Raw genomic sequence first — 18,895 nt, 5'->3', positions numbered from 1 at the left:
CTCTAATTGTCACCTCAGAGCACAAGTTGCACGTGTAATGGCATCTAGTTTTCAGCTGTGTAAATTGCTCAGTATGAAACGGGAAAAATTGTGTCTAGAAGGAAAAAGTAGAACAGAGTATGATTTGAGTGTAACATCGATAATCTGACATGACTCTGGAGAATATACGTATGGATACCTTAGAAATAAAACAATGAATACATGACTTAGGGAATTGTTAATTGCGGATAGTATGTTACAGTGCAGTCCAAAAAGTCATCCAGTTCGAAGTAATGACAGAGACTGCATTTCACCCACCAATCAGCACATTCCATTTAGAGGCGCGCAGAAACACCCAGCCAATGACAGAACACCATGGTGGTCATGTGATTTTTGTTTTTCCTTTCGCCTAACGTCACATCACTCCGGACAGAAGGTGTTAGTTCGATGACCCGATGGTTGTCAGGTCTTGTTTAACCCCTTCTCATTGTCGCTGTGAAATGGCGAGAAATTAAACGTTTCGGACCTTTACGAAGGGACACCATGTAAGCCTGGTACGCTTTTCCTTTCATTTTCTTTTGCCTGTTTTGAGTGCTAGCACTTCAGCTAGTTTTAGCAGAGCTAGCTTCGGTTGCTGTTGTGTACCTGTCATATCTAGAAGTAGGTTGACTATCATGAAGAAGCGATCACTGCCTCACACGTAGATCTTTCTTTCTTTCTTTCTTTCTTTCTTTCTTTCTTTCTTTCTTTCTTTCTTTCTTCACCCTGTCACTCTTCAGGTCAGTGGAAAGGCAGTGCATAGACCTCCAAATGTTCCTTTGAACGCTTCATCCATGTCATAATGAGCCATGGATGGGCCCCCAGTGCTGCCATGGTGATAGCAGTTAGAACATGTGATTTGTGGCGTGCTGGAAAATCCACACCATCACCACAATACTCCTGCACCTTCCACTACAGGATCCATGTGAATTCACGCACTTGCTGCAGTCTCGGACAGAAACAAACCATCTCAGCCAGAGTTGCATCCACCATCCAGGGCTCTGGGTTTGAAAGGCGTGGCTCTGCTGAGCGAAGCTCGGGCTCCATCCTGTCGCTGTATATTTGAACATTTCAGCATCACACCGGTCTGCTGGTCCAAGCCAACTTATGTCTCGGGTCAAGAGCATGTTGGACACAGTTTCAAAAGCTGTGACTGGCACTCATACGGAATTTCTCTCAAAAATTGCCAGACTCAATCCTAGTTCTTTTAAGGCTGGAAAGCATGTCGAAAAAAGCCTTGCATCAAAACGAAAACCTGGGGAAAACAACACAACACCTCCTCCTGCTCTGCCAGTAACATCCACTACAGCTCAAAATGTAAATCTCTTGAACAACTCCTCTGCCATGCGAGTATGGGATGCAACAAATAATGAAAGTGCCGTGACACCCCTCCCACAGCATCATGGTTCTACCCAAGCAATGGCTGCGACCAAAAGTTTAGCTGCATCTGCAATTAAAGAAAAAGCTTTGAGCCATGCAACTCATCCCGTCAGATCTGTTGTTACCAGGAAGATAGAGGAGCCGAATAAGCTATCAAGTGATCATGAGATTGGAAACAAACCTCACAAACAAACTACAGCTCTTTTCCATCCCAGCACTTTCTCTGTCAACCTTGACGAAACATTCAACTATCTGTCCCATCACGTCAATTCATACTTCAGACGCAATTTAATGGCTCAGAACAAGAGTTTGGAAAACGTGGACAAGTCTGCGCATTCTCAGGGTCAGCAATTCAATAACATAATTTCATTGTCTAGTAAACCAGACTCTACTGCTGCAACCACTCCACCCTCCATTAATGGACGATTAGGAAACTACCTGTCCCGCTCAGCCCCCACTGTGCAAGCTTTTGTGGGGAGCTATATTGCCCCTTTGCTTCCTAGATTTAGGACTGGAGAGTCCAAAAGCACTGTGTCAGAAGTGAAGAAGCCGGGAAATTCACTGTTGACCCACGCTGAGACAACCGTTAGCCAAGAGCAGAGGGTTGCAAATGACACAGCCAAGAAACTTCTTCTTCAAAGAGAAAAGGTAGACTTCCACGCAACAATTATGATATTAAAGTAAGCTTTGACTCATTGTGAAAGTACTGATCTACATTAAATAGAGGTTGCACAATTATTGTCAATGATGATTATCAGCATGCAGAAAGTCAATAGTTACTAGCAGGGCGTTGTTAGCAAAATTGCCATTTTATTAGGTATTATAGTGATGCGGTGATGTCTTTGCTTATGTATTGTATTATACTTATTCAGAAAAGCATTATTGTGTTCTGATCTTTGAGGGGATCGCGTTTGGTAAAGCTCTTCCAGAAAAATCCCACAGTGATCCTTTTAACAGGTTTAAATGAAAGGTGAAGGATGATGTCAAATTGATTAGTCCCTCTAAATACAAATTACTCACAATTTATGCACATCTTAGTACCTGGTTACCCGGCTGTCTAATCTACGTACATCTGAATTCATCAGTTCTTAAAAGTTAGTCCGTGGAACTGTGAAATGAATGAATGCCTCTTCCTGTTTGCCCTGCAGATCATTGCCAGGGTGAGCGTGGACAATCGAACCCGAGCTCTCGTCCGGGCTCTTTACAGAGTGTCGGACGTGAGGGTCTACATCAGCAGGGTGGAGGACCTCAGCTACCACCTCCTTGAGTTCCCGGACACCCGTGTAGTTGCAGTAAAGGTCAGCTGCTTTCTTGTACAAAAGGCCTCAACGGCTGATCGTTTACCACATAAACATGCATAAAAGATGATGCTGAATTTTTTTGATGCTTTCATCATCATTATATCCCTGGCAGGAATAGTTATATATTATAATATCTTGGAGGCAACTGTGATTTGTGCAACTGTGCCACAGTGTTTTTTATCTGCTCCTCAGGAGAGGGTCATTCCACGTCTGTTGCGTCTTCAACAAGCCGATGACCCTGGCCTAGGGGCTGCAATAAGAGAAGCCCTTGCCCTGGTGGGTTATCAAAAGCCTGTCAAGGGTAGGGGCATACGGATCCTGTCTATAGACGGCGGAGGGTTAAGGTATGGATTCAGCTTCTCTTTATTATCCTCTTCACTGCAACCATTCAGAGAAATGCAGGACTGGTTTCCGAGTGGAACTCTTCTCTTTGTGCTTTCAGGGGCCTTCTCGCCCTGCAGACTTTACACAAGTTGGAATCCCTCACTGGCCAACCTATACACAAGTTGTTTGATTACATATGTGGTGTCAGCACAGGTGCGTCACATGTCTGCCCCACTTCACTCTGTGTTTATATGTGTGTGGATTATCAGAGTGCTGTGGAGCAACAACTGATTATACACTGACCCACTTGCCGCCCTGCTGTTGTTTGACCTCAATTTCCGGCACTACCGTTCGCTCTGTCTGTAATTTGCTTATGGCTGAAGAGAACTAGAGGCAAAGTGACACAATCTTGTTTACATATAAATGTAAACTTTTTTTTTCTGAAGGTATAACTGCTACTGATTTTAAATGTTCAGGGATTGGCTTCAGGGCCAAAAATCACATTTTCAGTATTTAAATCACCACTGGAGGACGCTGTGTCCTCTTCTGCCAGGCTCAGACATCACTGCTCTCCTTCCATCTCAATTATTATTGTTTACAGATTAGCTTTGAATCACAACCAGAGATTTGCGTTTGCTCCTTGGGTCTCGGGCTTAATCTCAAGCCGGAGGTTGCTCACATAATTTTAACCCTCCCGGGTCGCTTCAGCTGATTATTTTACTGCCTGAACGTCTGAGTCATGTCTCTGTACTCAGAACGCAAGCGTGACTTGTTAATAGGAGGAGAAATGAGGGGTCATGATATTCAGATGTTTGCTCTCTGTGCAGGAGCTTGGTCATCCCCGCACTCGATCACCGAAAGATCACATTACCATGCGTCACTAAATGATCAGAAAAAGAAATTCTAACTGTGGGCAATACATTACGTACCTAAGCAGATTTACTTGATGGTATTTAAGCATTGAGTATGTTCAAGGCATGTAGAGGCGTTGAATGACCAAAAAATGCTGAAGAAACCATCCAATGACCAACAAGTGATAGCATCTTTTCCACCTCCTTGTGTAAGTTCTCACTGTTTCTCCTCTGCAGGTGCTATTTTAGGCTTCATGGTGGGCGTGCTCCACTATCCTCTGAATGACTGCGAGGATCTCTACCAGAAGCTGGGTCCCAGTGTTTTCAAGCAGAATGTGATCGTCGGCAGCGTGAAGATGGGCCTGAGCCACGCATTCTATGACAGCTTGGCCTGGGAGAACCTCCTCAAGTCAGTTCCTCTGACTGTTCAAGGGCAGGGCGAGTTCAAGGGTGGAAATTTCAACTGAAATGTCTCAACGGCTGTCACCATCTCTGCCCATCATGTCATATTAATCACCATGATAGTTTTATAGATTCAATTGCAGATAGAATCGCAGCCCGTGCTTGATGATACTAAGAAACAATCAACAGTTCACCTCCACATTTTGCCAGTTTTTTCCCAAGTCGCCATTTACCCGCTTCGTTGCGCGTCTGCAGGGAGAAGATTGGCTCACACCTGCTGGTGGAAACGTCGAGAAACCCCGAATGTCCCAAGGTGAATACCAAGAGACGCTAATTCACTCTGTCACGGCGAGCCCGCAGCCGTTTCCGCTTGCAGAGTGAGAGATGGCTCCGGCCTCAGCCTGAGTCACGGCTGTGCACAAGACGTGGAAGGGAAATGCATTCCAAATCCAGATCACGCTGTGATAGAGTATATATGCCGTCATGCATTAGCAGACTCTTCCAATGCTAATAAATGCAATGCGGGATGTTGGTCAGATTATCAATGCCTAATTATATGTATTTTTCAATATTCAGTGGTCTATTCCACATTTTAGCTCACCCTGAAAATGCTGCCTCACGCTGGCGTTCACTTCCTGTGTCTTTTCTCTCGCTGGTAGGTGGCAGCAGTGAGCGCTGTCGTCAACCGAGGCACCCTGAAGGCCTACGTGTTCCGGAACTACAACCTGCTGCCGGGGGTGCGCTCGCACTATGCCGGGGGATGCCAGCACCAGCTCTGGCAGGCCATTCGTGCCACGTCAGCGGCCCCTGGGTACTTCCAGGAGTTCAGCCTGGGGAATGATCTCCACCAGGTCAGTCCTTTTCAGCGTGACGGAAGTGCAGGAGTGGCAGCGGTGCTTCTGAACCCGATGACACAGTTCATTTCCCGATGGTATTTGGTGAACTGGTGTCAGGGGATTTTGCGACCTGTGCTCAGATTTTAAGCTTTTAGCTGATGCTTTTATCAAAGATAGCTGCTGAATTGGTTATATAACCACTAATTCCCGAGATCGCCATCGTTACTTACTCTGTGACCGTTTTCTAGGCGTGCGGGGAAACAAAAAAATGGTTGAGGCTGTCTGCAATATCATCGCTTGTTCTTCTTTAAATGCAAATGCATATCTTATATTTGCATGTTTTGGGACCAGTATATCACATCCTATGATCCACTTAAATGGGTTTCCACAGAAAGGGGGGGCTTTTTCAAAGCCCATCTGCAACACTTTAACTCTACGAAACACTTGTTCATTATGAAAGTTGTTCTTATTGTCCAGTCTCCCTGGGCCGGAGCAGACTGTGCGTCACGCCTCGGGCGTGAATCACACTCTGACTAGGTGTCCGGTCTGCAGTTCCTTGAGATGCTCAATATACAGCCAATCATAGTTCGGGCAGTTTCTGGCAATTAACTTAGCCACTAATTTAGATCCACTTATCCCCCCCCCCACCCCTCCTACATAATACAGTGAGATTGACACAGTGAGATTGGTGAAAATTGAAAAGTGTTCATATTTGCATGGCTCCCTCATTATATGAATACGACCTGTAGGGCATTTAAAACTCTGGGAACGACCGCTACAAGTGTCGTTGGATAATGAATGGTTATTTATAGTCTGGAAGCTGATTTTGTACTGAACATTGTCTCTTAAGGTCCCTCTGCTGCACATTCACACAGAATATGTAGTTCACTCACAACTTATCTGCAACCTCCTGCTACATTTATGCAGCTTATCGGCACTCTGCTACGTCCGAGCACTCCAATCCGTGTCCATGATTGAATTAGACAAATACATCTGAGAGGCCACATAATCCTCGTCAAGCAAACCGGAGAAATGTGTACACGCCCCGCCCGCCGTTGTTGTCGTCGTGCCATCTCGGGGAAGGCATATCCCGGCAGAATACATTTAAATTCATCTGAGCTTAAAGGGTGTCTTATTGCTCAGAGCACAATAACAAATTCCCAGTGCACTCCACCATTTGGCAGGTCGCTGTATGCAGCTAATGTCATTCATTTACTGTATCCTCTCAGTCAGGGCAGGGCGCCCTGGGCAACACGGCACCAACACAAATCAGGCACATCAGTTGTTTCCTTCTTTTCAAGTTTGGAACAAAATGTAAACGGGTATGGAAAAAACGCCTTTGGTTTTGGCTCGGTCTGCCGTATACATTTGCCCGATGCGACAGTTCCCCGCTTTGCTGCAGCGCCGTCCCTGTTAGCATGAACGACGATAAACAACGAGCTTCTCTTCCAAACTCTTAGGTAACTTGTAGCAGAAACTGGGAGATTACTTTGTAATACTAGTTTAAAAGAGTATTTCACTGAAACTAGCCTTCAAGACTCCCCCCATTATTATATTCAATACATTAGTTTAAAGATAAACAAATGTGTTTCTTTACGGGTTCATTGTACATAGCAACCGCCCACTACAGTTTCTGCTGCTCGTAGTTCATAATATTAACATGAACACACACAAGCACATATATTTATATATTTCCCAAGATGGCCGGAGGTTACCCTGGAAACTGTACAGTCTGTCCAAATGGCACCTTGAGAAAGCCGCCGCCGCCGCATCGTACGCAGTGACGGGTCACAGGCGCACCACGCTATCCATGCAATGCAGGGATTCCACCGAGAGAGCGTCATCCCTGTCTCTTTCATAAACACCCACGGAGTTTTCCACTCGACTCCTGTCCCGGGACAATCGCCCCTTGTACACTGTGTATGAGGCAGTCGGCACGGCATGGGGCTGAACGGACGCCGGGATTCTTGAACCGTTTGGGAAAACTAATGAAGGCTTGTTTAAAAATTCTGCGGCCTGCAGCCTGTTTTACATCTGCACAATTGAATTGTTATAATATGTGGGATTCGCAAGGTGCTGACGGATCTAAAAGAGTTACCGTCAGGGCAAGGGAGGAAGCGGTGAAAAACGGAGGTCATAAAATGGAGCAGGATAAGACGTGTTCAACATTAAGCTCACGCAGTTCATAAACTTTTCATAATTATTGCTGCAATAAACAGCATGGAAGAAATGCCTTGCACAGAATGGCCAGGGCCCTTTATTTCTTCCTGGCTACCATGGGGCCATCAAAGGAGATAGATCGGAACGGGAGAACGTTTTGCGCCCATCTCTGCCAGCCTTTTAATGAGAGGCATGGAATCCGTGGACCTCTGCCCTCCGAGACCCTGAGGATCCCCAACATGGCCCCCCAATAAGCAGCGAGAATGGAACGGAGGTCATCATTTCAGCCTCACAAATACAGTCATTTATGGCAGAAAAAAAAAGTCGGACATCAAATACAGTCATTTATGGCAGAAAAAAAAAGTCGGACATCAAATACAGGCATTTATGGCAGAAAAAAAAAGTCGGACAATCGCTGTCCTGTGTGAGTGAAATTGTTGAAATGAATGTGTCTTTGAGGTACAAAGAAATATTCTGATTTTAAGTAAATAAGTATTAATTTAAAGGCACGTTATAGGAGGGGACTATTATCAAGGATAAAATTCTTCTCCTGGAACTCGTGAAAACAACTGTGATAACAGACATTGGTAAAAGACTGTAATTTTTCTCTACTTATGTACCCTCTAATTTTCCCCAAGTCCTAATTCTGTTACTTGTTATCAACTCATAGTTTTAGCGTTTAGTGTTTCAGGTTAGCTAAGTTCTGACGGCAGTTCTGATGGTTCAAGATGGCAGTTCTGACTTGCATCGAAAATCGCCCTAGGAAGATGTCTACCTTGTCGATGAAAGCCGATCGGGTTTCCATGACAACGGCTCAGGTGTGATCCCGTCTTGTGACTATTCAAGGACTTTATTCCACATTGGTGTCGTCCTCCTCAATCATTGTTTGAACTCTTGCGATTTTGAATTGATGATTTATTTTTGTACTATATTTCACATTTAAAACATCTGATCCTTAATTGCATCGGCTTCTACTCTCCATGCATACGATGAAACTTAAAATGATACTGTAAAACGTGCAGTCAACAAATGTACATCTATGCTCATCTAGTCTCGAGGAAATCTAGATACCATACAATATTTTATTATTTATTCGATAAAGACTGGCAAGTGTGCACAGTCACAGCCTGCGATTGTTGTTCTCCGCCGTAGAACCGAGTGCACAGGCGTGAGGTTGTGCGAACCCGGGTCTGCAGGAAGGGGTAACTGCGCTTTTGGCCTTTGCATGCCTGCAGCAAAACACCGGCTCCCCCGATGACGGGCCCTCGTCTTTTGTTAGCCTTGGCAGATAACGCCAAGGGGCCCAGACGTCATTGCCGCAAAAGAGAAGAACTGTTAAATGTAACCACAAGATCCGCTGTGAAGATACATGACCCGAAATGATTGGCATTGATGTGTGCCGCCAACCACTCCTCCATTATTTCAACAACAACTCGGCTCTCTTTGCAACTGTTTTAGCGCAACGAGTGCGCCTTTTTGTCCGATTAAATGGAAAATGCTCTTTCATCCTCATCAGAGACTTGGTTTTTGTTGAATCATTAAGTATTGAGTGAGTTTTATCTTGACGGCCCAATTATCTAGTTTGTCAGTGGAATGGTGGGTAAACACTGTGGTTACCGTGACAGCAAGCGCCAGACATCCATGACTTATATAACGCCTCCTTAATGAATCATTTGAGCGTAAGTGGCCTCAATGGCAGGGCCTCATAATTAGTCATGACTGAACTCACGTCCAACCGAATCAAAGCAGAGATTGTAATAAATACTGCTCTCAATTGGATCTGCGATATGACCGCTATGTCGGATACACGTTGAAGACTTGCTTCATTGAGATGGAAGCGAGCGCCCTGTTCTTTTCTGTGTTGCGGACGCTCATAATGGCCCTCACACAAGGCAGCGTCGAGGTTCGCTTATTGGTCGAAGCAGCAGTGGGATATGCAGGCACACCGGCTTAATGAAGAGGACCAAGTTTGCCATTCCGGGTAATGGGAGATGACGGATGCTCAGGCGTGAAATTACCTTTTTTTTTTTTTTTTTTCCTCAGATCCAACGATAGCACCTCTTTCCTATTGAAAACAAAGCATGCCTTCGAGAAACGTTCGAATCGGACACAATAGAGATACGCTCCTGGGAACTTAATGGCAGCTGGGAAACTCCAAACAGCTATGCAAATCTGATTTATGTGCATTTATCACAGCTGATAAAGTTCTGTTCCAGAAACAAACCAAATCACCATATTTAGTATTTCGACGGTTTATCTTTCAATTCGACGGGGTGAAACTCAATCCCTTTGCTGTGGGGGACCTAATTCGTTGAACATTTTCTTTGTTCAAGAGATGTGAAATGTATTGGTGTGTGAATGAGCGGCGAGCCTCCTCGGGGCGAAACGATGGAGCAAAGGCGCTCTGCATCCTGGATGTTGCTTTATTACATCTGAACAGAAAAGGATTCACTTTCCATTTCGAGCTTCTCTTTGTACACGCCTGTCACTTATTCAACATACGCCACCCTCTCCCCGGCTTTACTCGCATAAATAGTCTCTCGATCCAGTTTGATGGAAACGACCTCCGCCCCTGCTTGAAAGCAGCTTGCGTTTTGGCCACTTTGAATGCAAAGCTTATTAGCAGTTTGTTGTAAGCAGATCATTGTTTGAACCTTCACCCCTCTTCCAAGTGTACTCCAGCCCCCAGGTCCCTTTGCTTGGGAATGTGGCCGCCAGCCAAATGTTGACGCCATGCCGTCACGTCTGCGGCTTGTTCTCGCTGTAGCCGGAGCCGGGCACTTCCCATTTAAGACTCGTCTGTTTGTTCATGACATCTGCGGAGAGATCCCTTGAAGGGGTTGTGCGTACACCATGTCGGTGTCCAGTCGCAGCGCAACGCTTGTTCGCAACCAGTCGCCAAAGTTTTCATTGCGCCCTTGCATGCCTAAGCAGGTGCTAGGAAATGGAGACAACTTATGCCATTCAACCGTCAGCTCAAAGGAGCATTGTAGAATTGGCCTTGAATGTTACACATTTTGGCCAGTTTGTGACTCTTTCCAACAGCCGTCTGCACAAAAAGGATGCAAAACTGGTCCCAGGCCGATGTCACGGCTCAGAAAAATGGTTCGGTTGTTGTTTCCGAAGGGCTCATCAGCCGTTAAGTGCAAACAAGGTCCCTTCAAACTCTGACCGAGAGCCTCCCATCCAGGCGTGTTCCCTTTAGTTTTCTGATTGATTTCTACCCCATCTCTCTTTCTGTGCATGACGGTGCACTTTGGTGAAACTGCTTCCTCAGCAGTTCTTCCGTACTTAGTGGCAGACTTAAACCCCCTGTGCAGCTCCGGCCCTGGCCAGGGAAAAGAGAGCCCTGTGAGGGTTTGGCTGTCACATGCGCTTCTTGGACAAACTGTAAAGTTTAAAATGTTGAGTGCTGAGTTACTGCAAAGATGCTGCTGTAAATTAGGTCCATTTTAAAACCGCACATTTTCATGCGTTAAACTAGATGCACACACTCTGCATTTTGGAGACCAGACCTTATGTGAGCCTATCACTACGTCCAGTTGTTTTCAAGTGTGTTTGCCTGTCCTTGCTGCTGTCGTTTTCTTTGGCCACGACTCAGGCCGAACAAGCACATCGACGCACGCCAGGGTTTTCACCGTGACCGTCAGACCTCTGGGCGAAATGGTGTCATGGCAATAAAAAAACAAAAAAAGAATGAGGAGCTAGGGCAAAACTGGCTCAATCCCATCAACCCATTTGCGGAGAATCTCCGGAGTCACTGCAGAAGTGCACCGATCGGCAGGAGTGCCCAAAAAAAACACATGACCCTTCGTTATTGGAGAGCTCGACCCAGAAGTTTGAGTTGAATTATTGCCCCTCGAGATTGTTTGAGATCCACAGCAACCCCAAACCTCCCTTATTTTCTCTCGGAGCAGGGTTTGATAATTTCATCAAGACGTCTCCTTTCAACTGATGGTCGAAACACACTGTCCAATTTATATTTTTTTGGATTGAATAGTTAAATATCAGTTGGGATGTGAATCTAGTTGGTGTGTTTGAGACGGGCATCTCTAATTTGTGTTTCCCATGCTGCTATGACATGGGTGTTTATTTCCATCAAACCAGAGGCTTAAAGGGGATTTGATGCATGCTTTCATTATCGTGAACTGACACTTTCTATGCCATAGACCACTTTGTTTGGGCATAGACTCTATGGACAAACATTTGCAAAAAAAATTAACATCTCTCAGGGGCGGATGAAGCTGTAATTAGCAGATGGGCGAGTTCACGACAGTAGATGATGTCATTTGTGGAAAGTGGTCAGAAGTGGATCTGCTAAAAACTAATATCCAAAAATCCAAATTTCATCTGCCCAGTCATAAATGCAGAAGCTTTATAATTTCTAATAAATAAAATAAGAATAAATGAAAGCAACTAAAAGGAAGCCACAGAAACGTAAACAATCTAGCTAAAACCATGTACTTGTTTCTCCAGTGTTTTTCCAGGGCCAGCAATGGTTGTGCAAATTAAACCTGTGCTAACTGAAAAAGTGCAAACAATCCAGTGCAGTCTGTCCATGAGCATTAGCCTACCTTTTACCCAAAATGCATCCCTTGTTTTCCCTGTTGCACTTTGTGCACACGCTAGTTGTTGTTGTCACTACCGCCCTACCCGTTCCTCTCCCGTCGGACTGTTTGCCATCATGAATGCGTTATTATGACATTGAACAGCAATGATGCAGGCATGAACGAATAATCCGGCGTCGCATGTACACTAGCATCACATTAACAAGCCCCCCCCAGTACCGTCCCTAGACACTGGGGGCCCTGAGGCTCAAACCCCCCCCAGCCAGACCCCTTTAATGAGGACCGGCCCCTGTGTGTTTGATCCTGCTGCCAGCCCCGCAGCCCCTCGTCTTCATGCCTATTCATCAGTCCCCACGGCCTCTCTGGTTACCCCCGCTCCCTCCCCACTGCCCTGGGTAGACCATGGATCCAAAGCAAAAACACTCTTCGGCAGTTGTTCGATATCAAAGCCTGTTGGGCAAAAAAAGTGAGTGGAATCAAGAGAGCGGGGGAAAGATTCATGTAATGCTTTGTAGGCTTACAAGCTGCTCCAGAACCGGATAGACATGGATCTTCTCTCTTGTTTCGCGGATGTCCCTCTCAGACTTCCGCATTTGAGTGGTCAAATCAATAGATTTAAATGGCTATTAGTTTCACCGAGTGTTCTGGAGTAGGTATGTAAATCAGGCATGACTTGTGTTTTGCATACAGGATGGGGGTCTGCTCATCAACAACCCAACGGCACTGGCCATCCACGAGTGCAGGTGTCTGTGGCCCGGCACCCCCTTGGAGTGTGTGGTCTCGCTTGGTACGGGGCGTTTCAGTGGTCCTGGTGATCACAGCCTGACCCACACCAGCCTCAAAACCAAGCTGAGCAATGTCATCAGCAGCGCCACAGACACGGAAGGTAAGTGAGGACCAATGCAATCTATCAAAGATAGATATACATATATATATATATATATATATATATATACACTGCTCAAAAAAATAAAGGGAACACTTAAAAAACACGTCCTAGATCTAAATGAATGAAATATTCTTATGAAATACTTTGCTCTTTACACAGTTGAATGCGCTGACAACAAAATCACACAAAAATGATCAATGGAAATCAATTGTATCAACCCATGGAGGTCTGGATTAGGAATCACATTCAAAATCAAAGTGTAAAAACAAACTCTAGGCTGATCCAACTTTGATATTATGTCCTTAAAACAAGTCCAAATGAATCTGTGTTGCTTCCTAAGTGGACACTATGATTTCACAGAAGTGTGATTGACTTGGAGTTACATTGTGTTGTTTAAGTGTTCCCTTTATTTTTTTGAGCAGTATATATATATATAGAGGGAATTTTTGTATGTGCCCGTGTAACGGTAAATGGTAAATGGTAAATGGAATGGTAAGTAGTCCGTCCCCACTTATGTAGCGCTTTAATCACTTCACACTGGTTCATATTCACCCATTCATTCACACACTCACACATCGATGGCAGCAGAGCTGCCGTGCAAGGCGCTAGCCTGGCTATCGGGAGCAATTTGAGAACGACACAGTGACTGGCTATATGTCTATTTGGCATGTGAATGTGAATAAGAGGATGAATGGTTGTATTTCTGGATATGTGACCCTTCATCAACCTCTCCAATGACCTCTGGGATTGGCTCCAGCAACAGTCATTGTTGGATGAGCCTTGTAGACAATGATTGAATGAATGAATAAAACACAAGGTTGTACCAAAACAGCTTGCCCTCATCTAGTCCATTGTTTGCGGTGTTGCTAATCATGGTCTTATGAGTCATAGCCTCTAAAGCTAAATGAAAACTGCTATGACAAAACACAAATCCCAATAATCACCCTTGAAGCACAGTCTGAGATCTTTCCTCTCCATTCCCTTAAAACGCCTCGATCTGCGAAGTCATGCTTCATATGAAAATATTTGAACTAAAGTACGTTTTATCACGTTGAGCCAAAGGACAAGGGGCAAGTTTGGAGCAACATGGACTTGATAAACTGTCGGATGGGTCGGAAATGTATTATTCATTTGACATGTCAACGAAAAACAAAGGGGACAATAGAACATGACACAAAAGAGGCACTGCGATGTCATTTACAAAAAATGCTTGGATATGAATACCCGTCTGTATACGGGAGGAAAGATTGAAAGTGAAAGGCACGGAACGGATGACTTGTCATTGTAATTTTTTTTTTTGCGGCCCTGAATTGCACGGTTGAAACTCTTCTTCCCACGTCATTTCTCAAGCAAAGAATCACGTTTTCATGTCCAGGTCTGCTGACTTTGGGCTGAATACAACACATCGCAGGCCCTCAGAAATTGCAGCCTCTGTCTACCACATCTGGACAAGAGCACCTTATGTGCCTAAATTTGGGTCTGTGTACTCCTGTCGCAGCCCAGTGTGACCTAGATGCTATTCGCCCAACTGTCTTCCCCCCATCTATGGCTTAAACCACCCTTAGCCCTCATGTGAATGAATGATACTTTATTGATCCCCAACCCTTCATGCTAGAATCCGCATTATATTTTTCTTTTCGTCCCCAGAGCCAATATTTCTTTCTAGCACTTCAGAAACCATCGGAATCGTGGTGTAACGGCAGAGCTTGGGCCGCAGCTGCGGACGGGTTAGTCTCGTCTAACGGAGTTTGACATGCAAAGTTCCCAAGGAACTGACATTTGGCCACAAACTCATTCGGTTGTGCTTAGTTTAGCAGTCAGTAGAATAAATCATCCCTTAAAGGAAAATTTTCAGTGTCAGACAAGCTTAGCATCCCCATCCTGCAAATATCTGGAGTAAAAGCAAAGCACATTTATTTGGATAGTACATTGCAAGAAGCGATTTGAAAGAAAATAAGAAAATACTGGAGGAGTTCATGAAAAGTAGATAACAAAAAATTGTTAAAAAAGTTAATGTCAAAAAACCAAGTATAGATTATTGTTATTAGCAATAATAGCACAAGTCCAGTGGTTTATGCATGAATTGTATTGAATGAGTCTGACTTGTGGACTTTTGACACATGTAGAATATCTGGCAGACTCTCTCTGAGCAGCTATAAATGTGACGTTCTTCCCCGGCCAAACATCTCCCTTACCTACCTGTGTCTATGAAAGGCTGATACGGGATATAAACTCCTCAACACTAGTTCCAGATGAATCCATTATTACAAGTCTCTTTCAACTTTTTTATATATTATCTGAGACAAAACAGACCCGCGATTCCTCGCTCAGGCGAAAATGACTTCCTTTGTTGTCCTTTAACATGTGGTGCAAAATTACGATTACGATATTTATGAAAGTGGCTTATCTCTGGACCTTTTTTCATCTGACTTTGACCCATATCTGTTAAATGGCGTGAAATAAACTCCTGACGATTTACTTTATACACTGGAAATGTCCAAGAAATGGCCCGCAGAGCCGCTGTGATATTTTAATCACTGCTTTATATGACATTGTATTTAGTTTGACTTTCCAGATGTCCTCAATGAAAATAACCAGACAAGGCAAACATGTTTGACTCTGTACTACCTCATGCGGAGAGCTTGAGGAGGCCGAAGTGTCTGTTCTGAGGCTTAGTTAAATCAGTCACAGCGCTAACAGGCAACATTTGTATTCTCCACCCATTAACAAACAGCTGGATGCTTCTGATCCTCAAATTTTGATTCTGTGTTTGTGATTTGAATCCAAATGTCTTTTGCATCTCACCCGGCCTCTCTGACTTTGCCTCCCACGACTTCTCCACAGAGGTTCATGGCACGCTTGATGCGTTCCTTCCACCCAACACATATTTCCGCTTCAACCCCTACTTGAATGAAGACATCTCCATGCACGATGCCCGACGCGAGAAACTAAATCAGCTTCAGACTGACGGAATCCGCTACTTGGAGAGGAACGAGGAGAAGCTGAAGAAGGTCGCACGTATCCTGACCCGAAGGAAGACCTGGGCGCAAAGGCTGAAAGAGTCGGCCAGGTTGAAGGCAGACATGTACGGGGGCACATTCAACTTTTCCCCTAAACTACAGAAACGCCACTAGTCACCTCTACCCCACGTAGTGGCAGTTTTCTCCATTTCCTGAATTGCCGGTGGCCTGTCGTGTCTCCACGTGTCATAACCGTCAGCTGTTTGACTCCTATCACCGCAGTACTTTGTGTGAAGACGGAGGTACGTAATGTATCCAAGCTAGACAGATGGCACTCGCTGTATTTATCCCTCACGCACGTCAGAATTATTTGTGAAGAGAAATCTCATGATCGGTGTTGTTGGCAGCACTTCACTTCTTGGTTTGAGTCAGTTAGCCCCTCTCTGCGATAGATACAAGAGGATGCATTGTGTGCAGAACATGACAGGGAAGGCTAGTTTTGTTATCTTTCATCACCATGTCTGGCAGCAGCAAAAATGGCTGCAACAATATCCTTCAGGGCACGTGTCCACTAAGTGTGCATCCACTAAAAGGGATGTTTTTATTTTTTTTGCATGCTGTTGACAAACGTAGATGGTTGTCCTCAGTATCTGGAATCACTTTTAAATCTGTGATCCCTCTTTGCCAGGATGCAGAAGAAAGCAAGTGTTGAAATGTCAAGGATCCCAAAGGATCCAAACATTAGCTCACCTAATGCATCATATTCAAAATTCACAATGTATGTCTGTATGTATGCGTGTATATATATATTTATATATATATATATGTATACACACATACACACACACACACACATAAATATTTTCTTACGGCTTTCAATGATCTACTGATGGTGCTCAGTGGGATGATTGTGAAATACAAATGAGCAGGGCAACAAATGAACCCGTAGCTTTTATTTTGTCCCCCGTTTGACTCACCGAAACAATATGAGCATGTCGTCTGCAGAACAATGCACTTTTAGTGGACAAAACGCGACAGGGACGGTTTTATTTTCATGGGCATTGTTCATGTGATATATAGATTTATACTAAATGACACTGAGTGACAACTGTCACGTGAGGTATTTCATGAAGCTGCATCGCACACATGTAATTTTATGTAAAGAGAAGAGAAATGGCGAAGAATTTGTCCAGTATCGTATTTAAATACATTTCATTTGAGTGACTATATTTCTAAAAGAAATCTATGAAAATGTCATCGTCCCACAATTGATTCACAACATTTCACGAGTTCTTGTACTTGATTTCTTCATCTTTCTGTGTCATGGATTCACTCAGGCTTATTCTCAGGTGTGTCTTTTTCATTTCCCTTAATACCTCATAAGTGATCTCCGCTGTCTTTCAGTTGTACCTTCTTATTTGGTTAAATGAGAAATTCTGAAATCCGGAAAGCGCTAGCTAACGCTGCTCAGTGATGTGCTATCATTCACCGTTGTTTTCTTGTGTAACTGTGTGCGTCCCAGTATATACCTCTGACATAGTCAAGTACTGTATATCTCTATCTACTGAAGGTAACATAGACACATATATTTTACCGCATTAAAAAAAAAAAGACGCTGTTCTGTCGGTCCCGAGCAAACGGGATTCATGAGTGTGTAATTAAAACCCTCACTGATCCACGCCACGCTCTGCCTTCTTAATTATGCCAAGATGAGCTGATCGCTATCTTTCCTCTGCTGCCGCCGGATCCTCTCGCTACGCACTGACTCACGGATACGACCACATGCCTACTTTGTACTCACAGGTGGTTAATGAACCGGATAAAAATCCAGCCTGATACACGTACTTGTCCTCGCTGTTACATTTCCAACACGGGGCTTCATTAGCGGCGAATTCTACGTCCGACCGCCACGTACCACAGAATACGTATCGCAGCGTTCTTGAAATGTAGCCGTGTCTTTCCGGGTGAAGGTCATTTAAAAGCTCTTTCCCAAGCTCTGAGAGGAAGGTGACAAGAAATGCAGATCTGCGCTCTGATCCGTGCGTAACACCTGAGTCTGAGACGGGGTGCCAATTATCCGACATTTTTCCGCTAACCGCTCAGACACGGAAATTGCACCGTCACTCCAGAGGATGTGATCCACACCTTGAAGGCAGCTGTAGTATTTCACTTCACCCAGCCCGTTCTACTGCTCCTGTTACCGCTAATTTTATGAATGCTAATAAATTGTTTAGCGAAGAATCCAAGATAACAGAGTAAATGTCACGAGAAGGCCTTTATTTCTCAGTTGGTAGTGACCTCTTAACCCCGAGATGTTTTTCATGCAAATAGGATCATTAAGGCATATTTTTATATATTTATTATGTATTTATATAAGGCATAGCCAATAATGTGGTAAATGTTGACAACTCCTGCCTTACTGTTTAGGATTACTGTTTGCCAAATCTGAGGATTTGGCAAATGTCCGGGAGGCTAAAAAATAAAAGCACCAGAACGCAGCTTTCAAAGACTATTATAATAAAGAGATTAAAATATCGGATATTATAATTTACATGAACGATGGGTGTAATTCTGGACTAAATCAAACGTATAAAATGGTGTCGCGTGCACCGGTGCATTAATATTGCTTAAAAAAAAACAATTTGATTATTTTGCGCCTGTAAAAGCGTACAGAGGAGCTGAAGGAACTCATCATTTAGCTGAGGATAAAGTCCACCATGTGCACCCGGCTCAGGCGCAGAACCCGCTCCTGCTTCTCGCGCTAACTCGGTTAGGCAGCCGGTAAACGCCGCTCGTGCTCTATAGGGAAGCGTTATAATGTAATTAAACTCCAGGTCCAGAGGAAAGCATGCGCTGCATATGTGAGCTGCCTGTTGAGCGTCCCAAAGAGGTCGTGCGTTCGTTGTTGTGTTGTTTTTGTGTTCCTCCGCGGGGGGGCTCGACTCAATTACACCGTGCGTTTTAGCTCATTATCGCTCCATTAGCTCTGCAGCCGGCGTCCGATGCCGTGATATGAAGAAATGTTTTTGCCAAAGCTAATTAACTCGTCAAAGTCGTACGCGCTCGCCGAACAAATAACCGCGGTCGCGCAGTCAACCCCTGATGGAGACAGATTACCAAATGGGGGCTTCTCCCGAGAACATCTAGAAACATCTCCATCACGCTGATCTCCTAAGACAAAGTGTGTGATGCCACGACTGCAGATG

At 44.5% G+C, this 18,895-nt stretch overlaps 1 protein-coding gene across 3 annotated transcripts; it reads left to right on the top strand.

Moving 5' to 3' along the window:
* Positions 1–229: 229 nt before the first annotated feature.
* On the top strand, positions 230–17,368 carry LOC147232559 (calcium-independent phospholipase A2-gamma-like). Of its 3 annotated transcripts, XM_086149473.1 has the most exons (11): positions 230–533; positions 759–2,046; positions 2,547–2,696; positions 2,892–3,043; positions 3,142–3,236; positions 4,112–4,283; positions 4,532–4,589; positions 4,936–5,127; positions 12,531–12,726; positions 14,377–14,456; positions 15,574–15,702. In XM_086149473.1, the coding sequence occupies exons 2-10, from the start codon at positions 1,126–1,128 to the stop codon at positions 14,424–14,426; spliced, it is 1,986 nt and encodes a 661-aa protein (XP_086005599.1). In that variant the 5' UTR covers positions 230–533; positions 759–1,125; the 3' UTR covers positions 14,427–14,456; positions 15,574–15,702. The 3 variants fall into 3 exon arrangements, with proteins under 3 accessions (XP_086005599.1, XP_086005597.1, XP_086005598.1); XM_086149471.1 differs by lacking the exon at positions 14,377–14,456 and having other exon boundaries at positions 240–533; positions 15,574–17,368; XM_086149472.1 differs by lacking the exon at positions 14,377–14,456 and having other exon boundaries at positions 387–524; positions 15,574–17,368.
* The last annotated feature ends 1,527 nt before the right edge of the window (positions 17,369–18,895 follow it).

Source organism: Fistularia commersonii, chromosome 7 (assembly GCF_037954325.1).
Source record: "Fistularia commersonii isolate RoL2024-O1a breed Wild chromosome 7, RoL_Fcom_v1.0, whole genome shotgun sequence".
Lineage (NCBI taxonomy): Eukaryota > Metazoa > Chordata > Actinopteri > Syngnathiformes > Fistulariidae > Fistularia > Fistularia commersonii.
Note: the sequence above shows the minus strand (reverse complement) of the source record. Positions and strands in the feature narration are given on the sequence as shown.

Excerpts from the sequence above, each read along its gene's own strand:
- LOC147232559 (XM_086149471.1), top strand. The coding sequence starts at position 1,126 with ATGTCTCGGGTCAAGAGCATGTTGGACACAGTTTCAAAAGCTGTGACT. Across the intron at positions 3,044-3,141 it reads ATAGACGGCGGAGGGTTAAG|GGGCCTTCTCGCCCTGCAGA; the intron begins GTATGGATTCAG and ends TTGTGCTTTCAG. Across the intron at positions 12,727-15,573 it reads CAGCGCCACAGACACGGAAG|AGGTTCATGGCACGCTTGAT; the intron begins GTAAGTGAGGAC and ends ACTTCTCCACAG.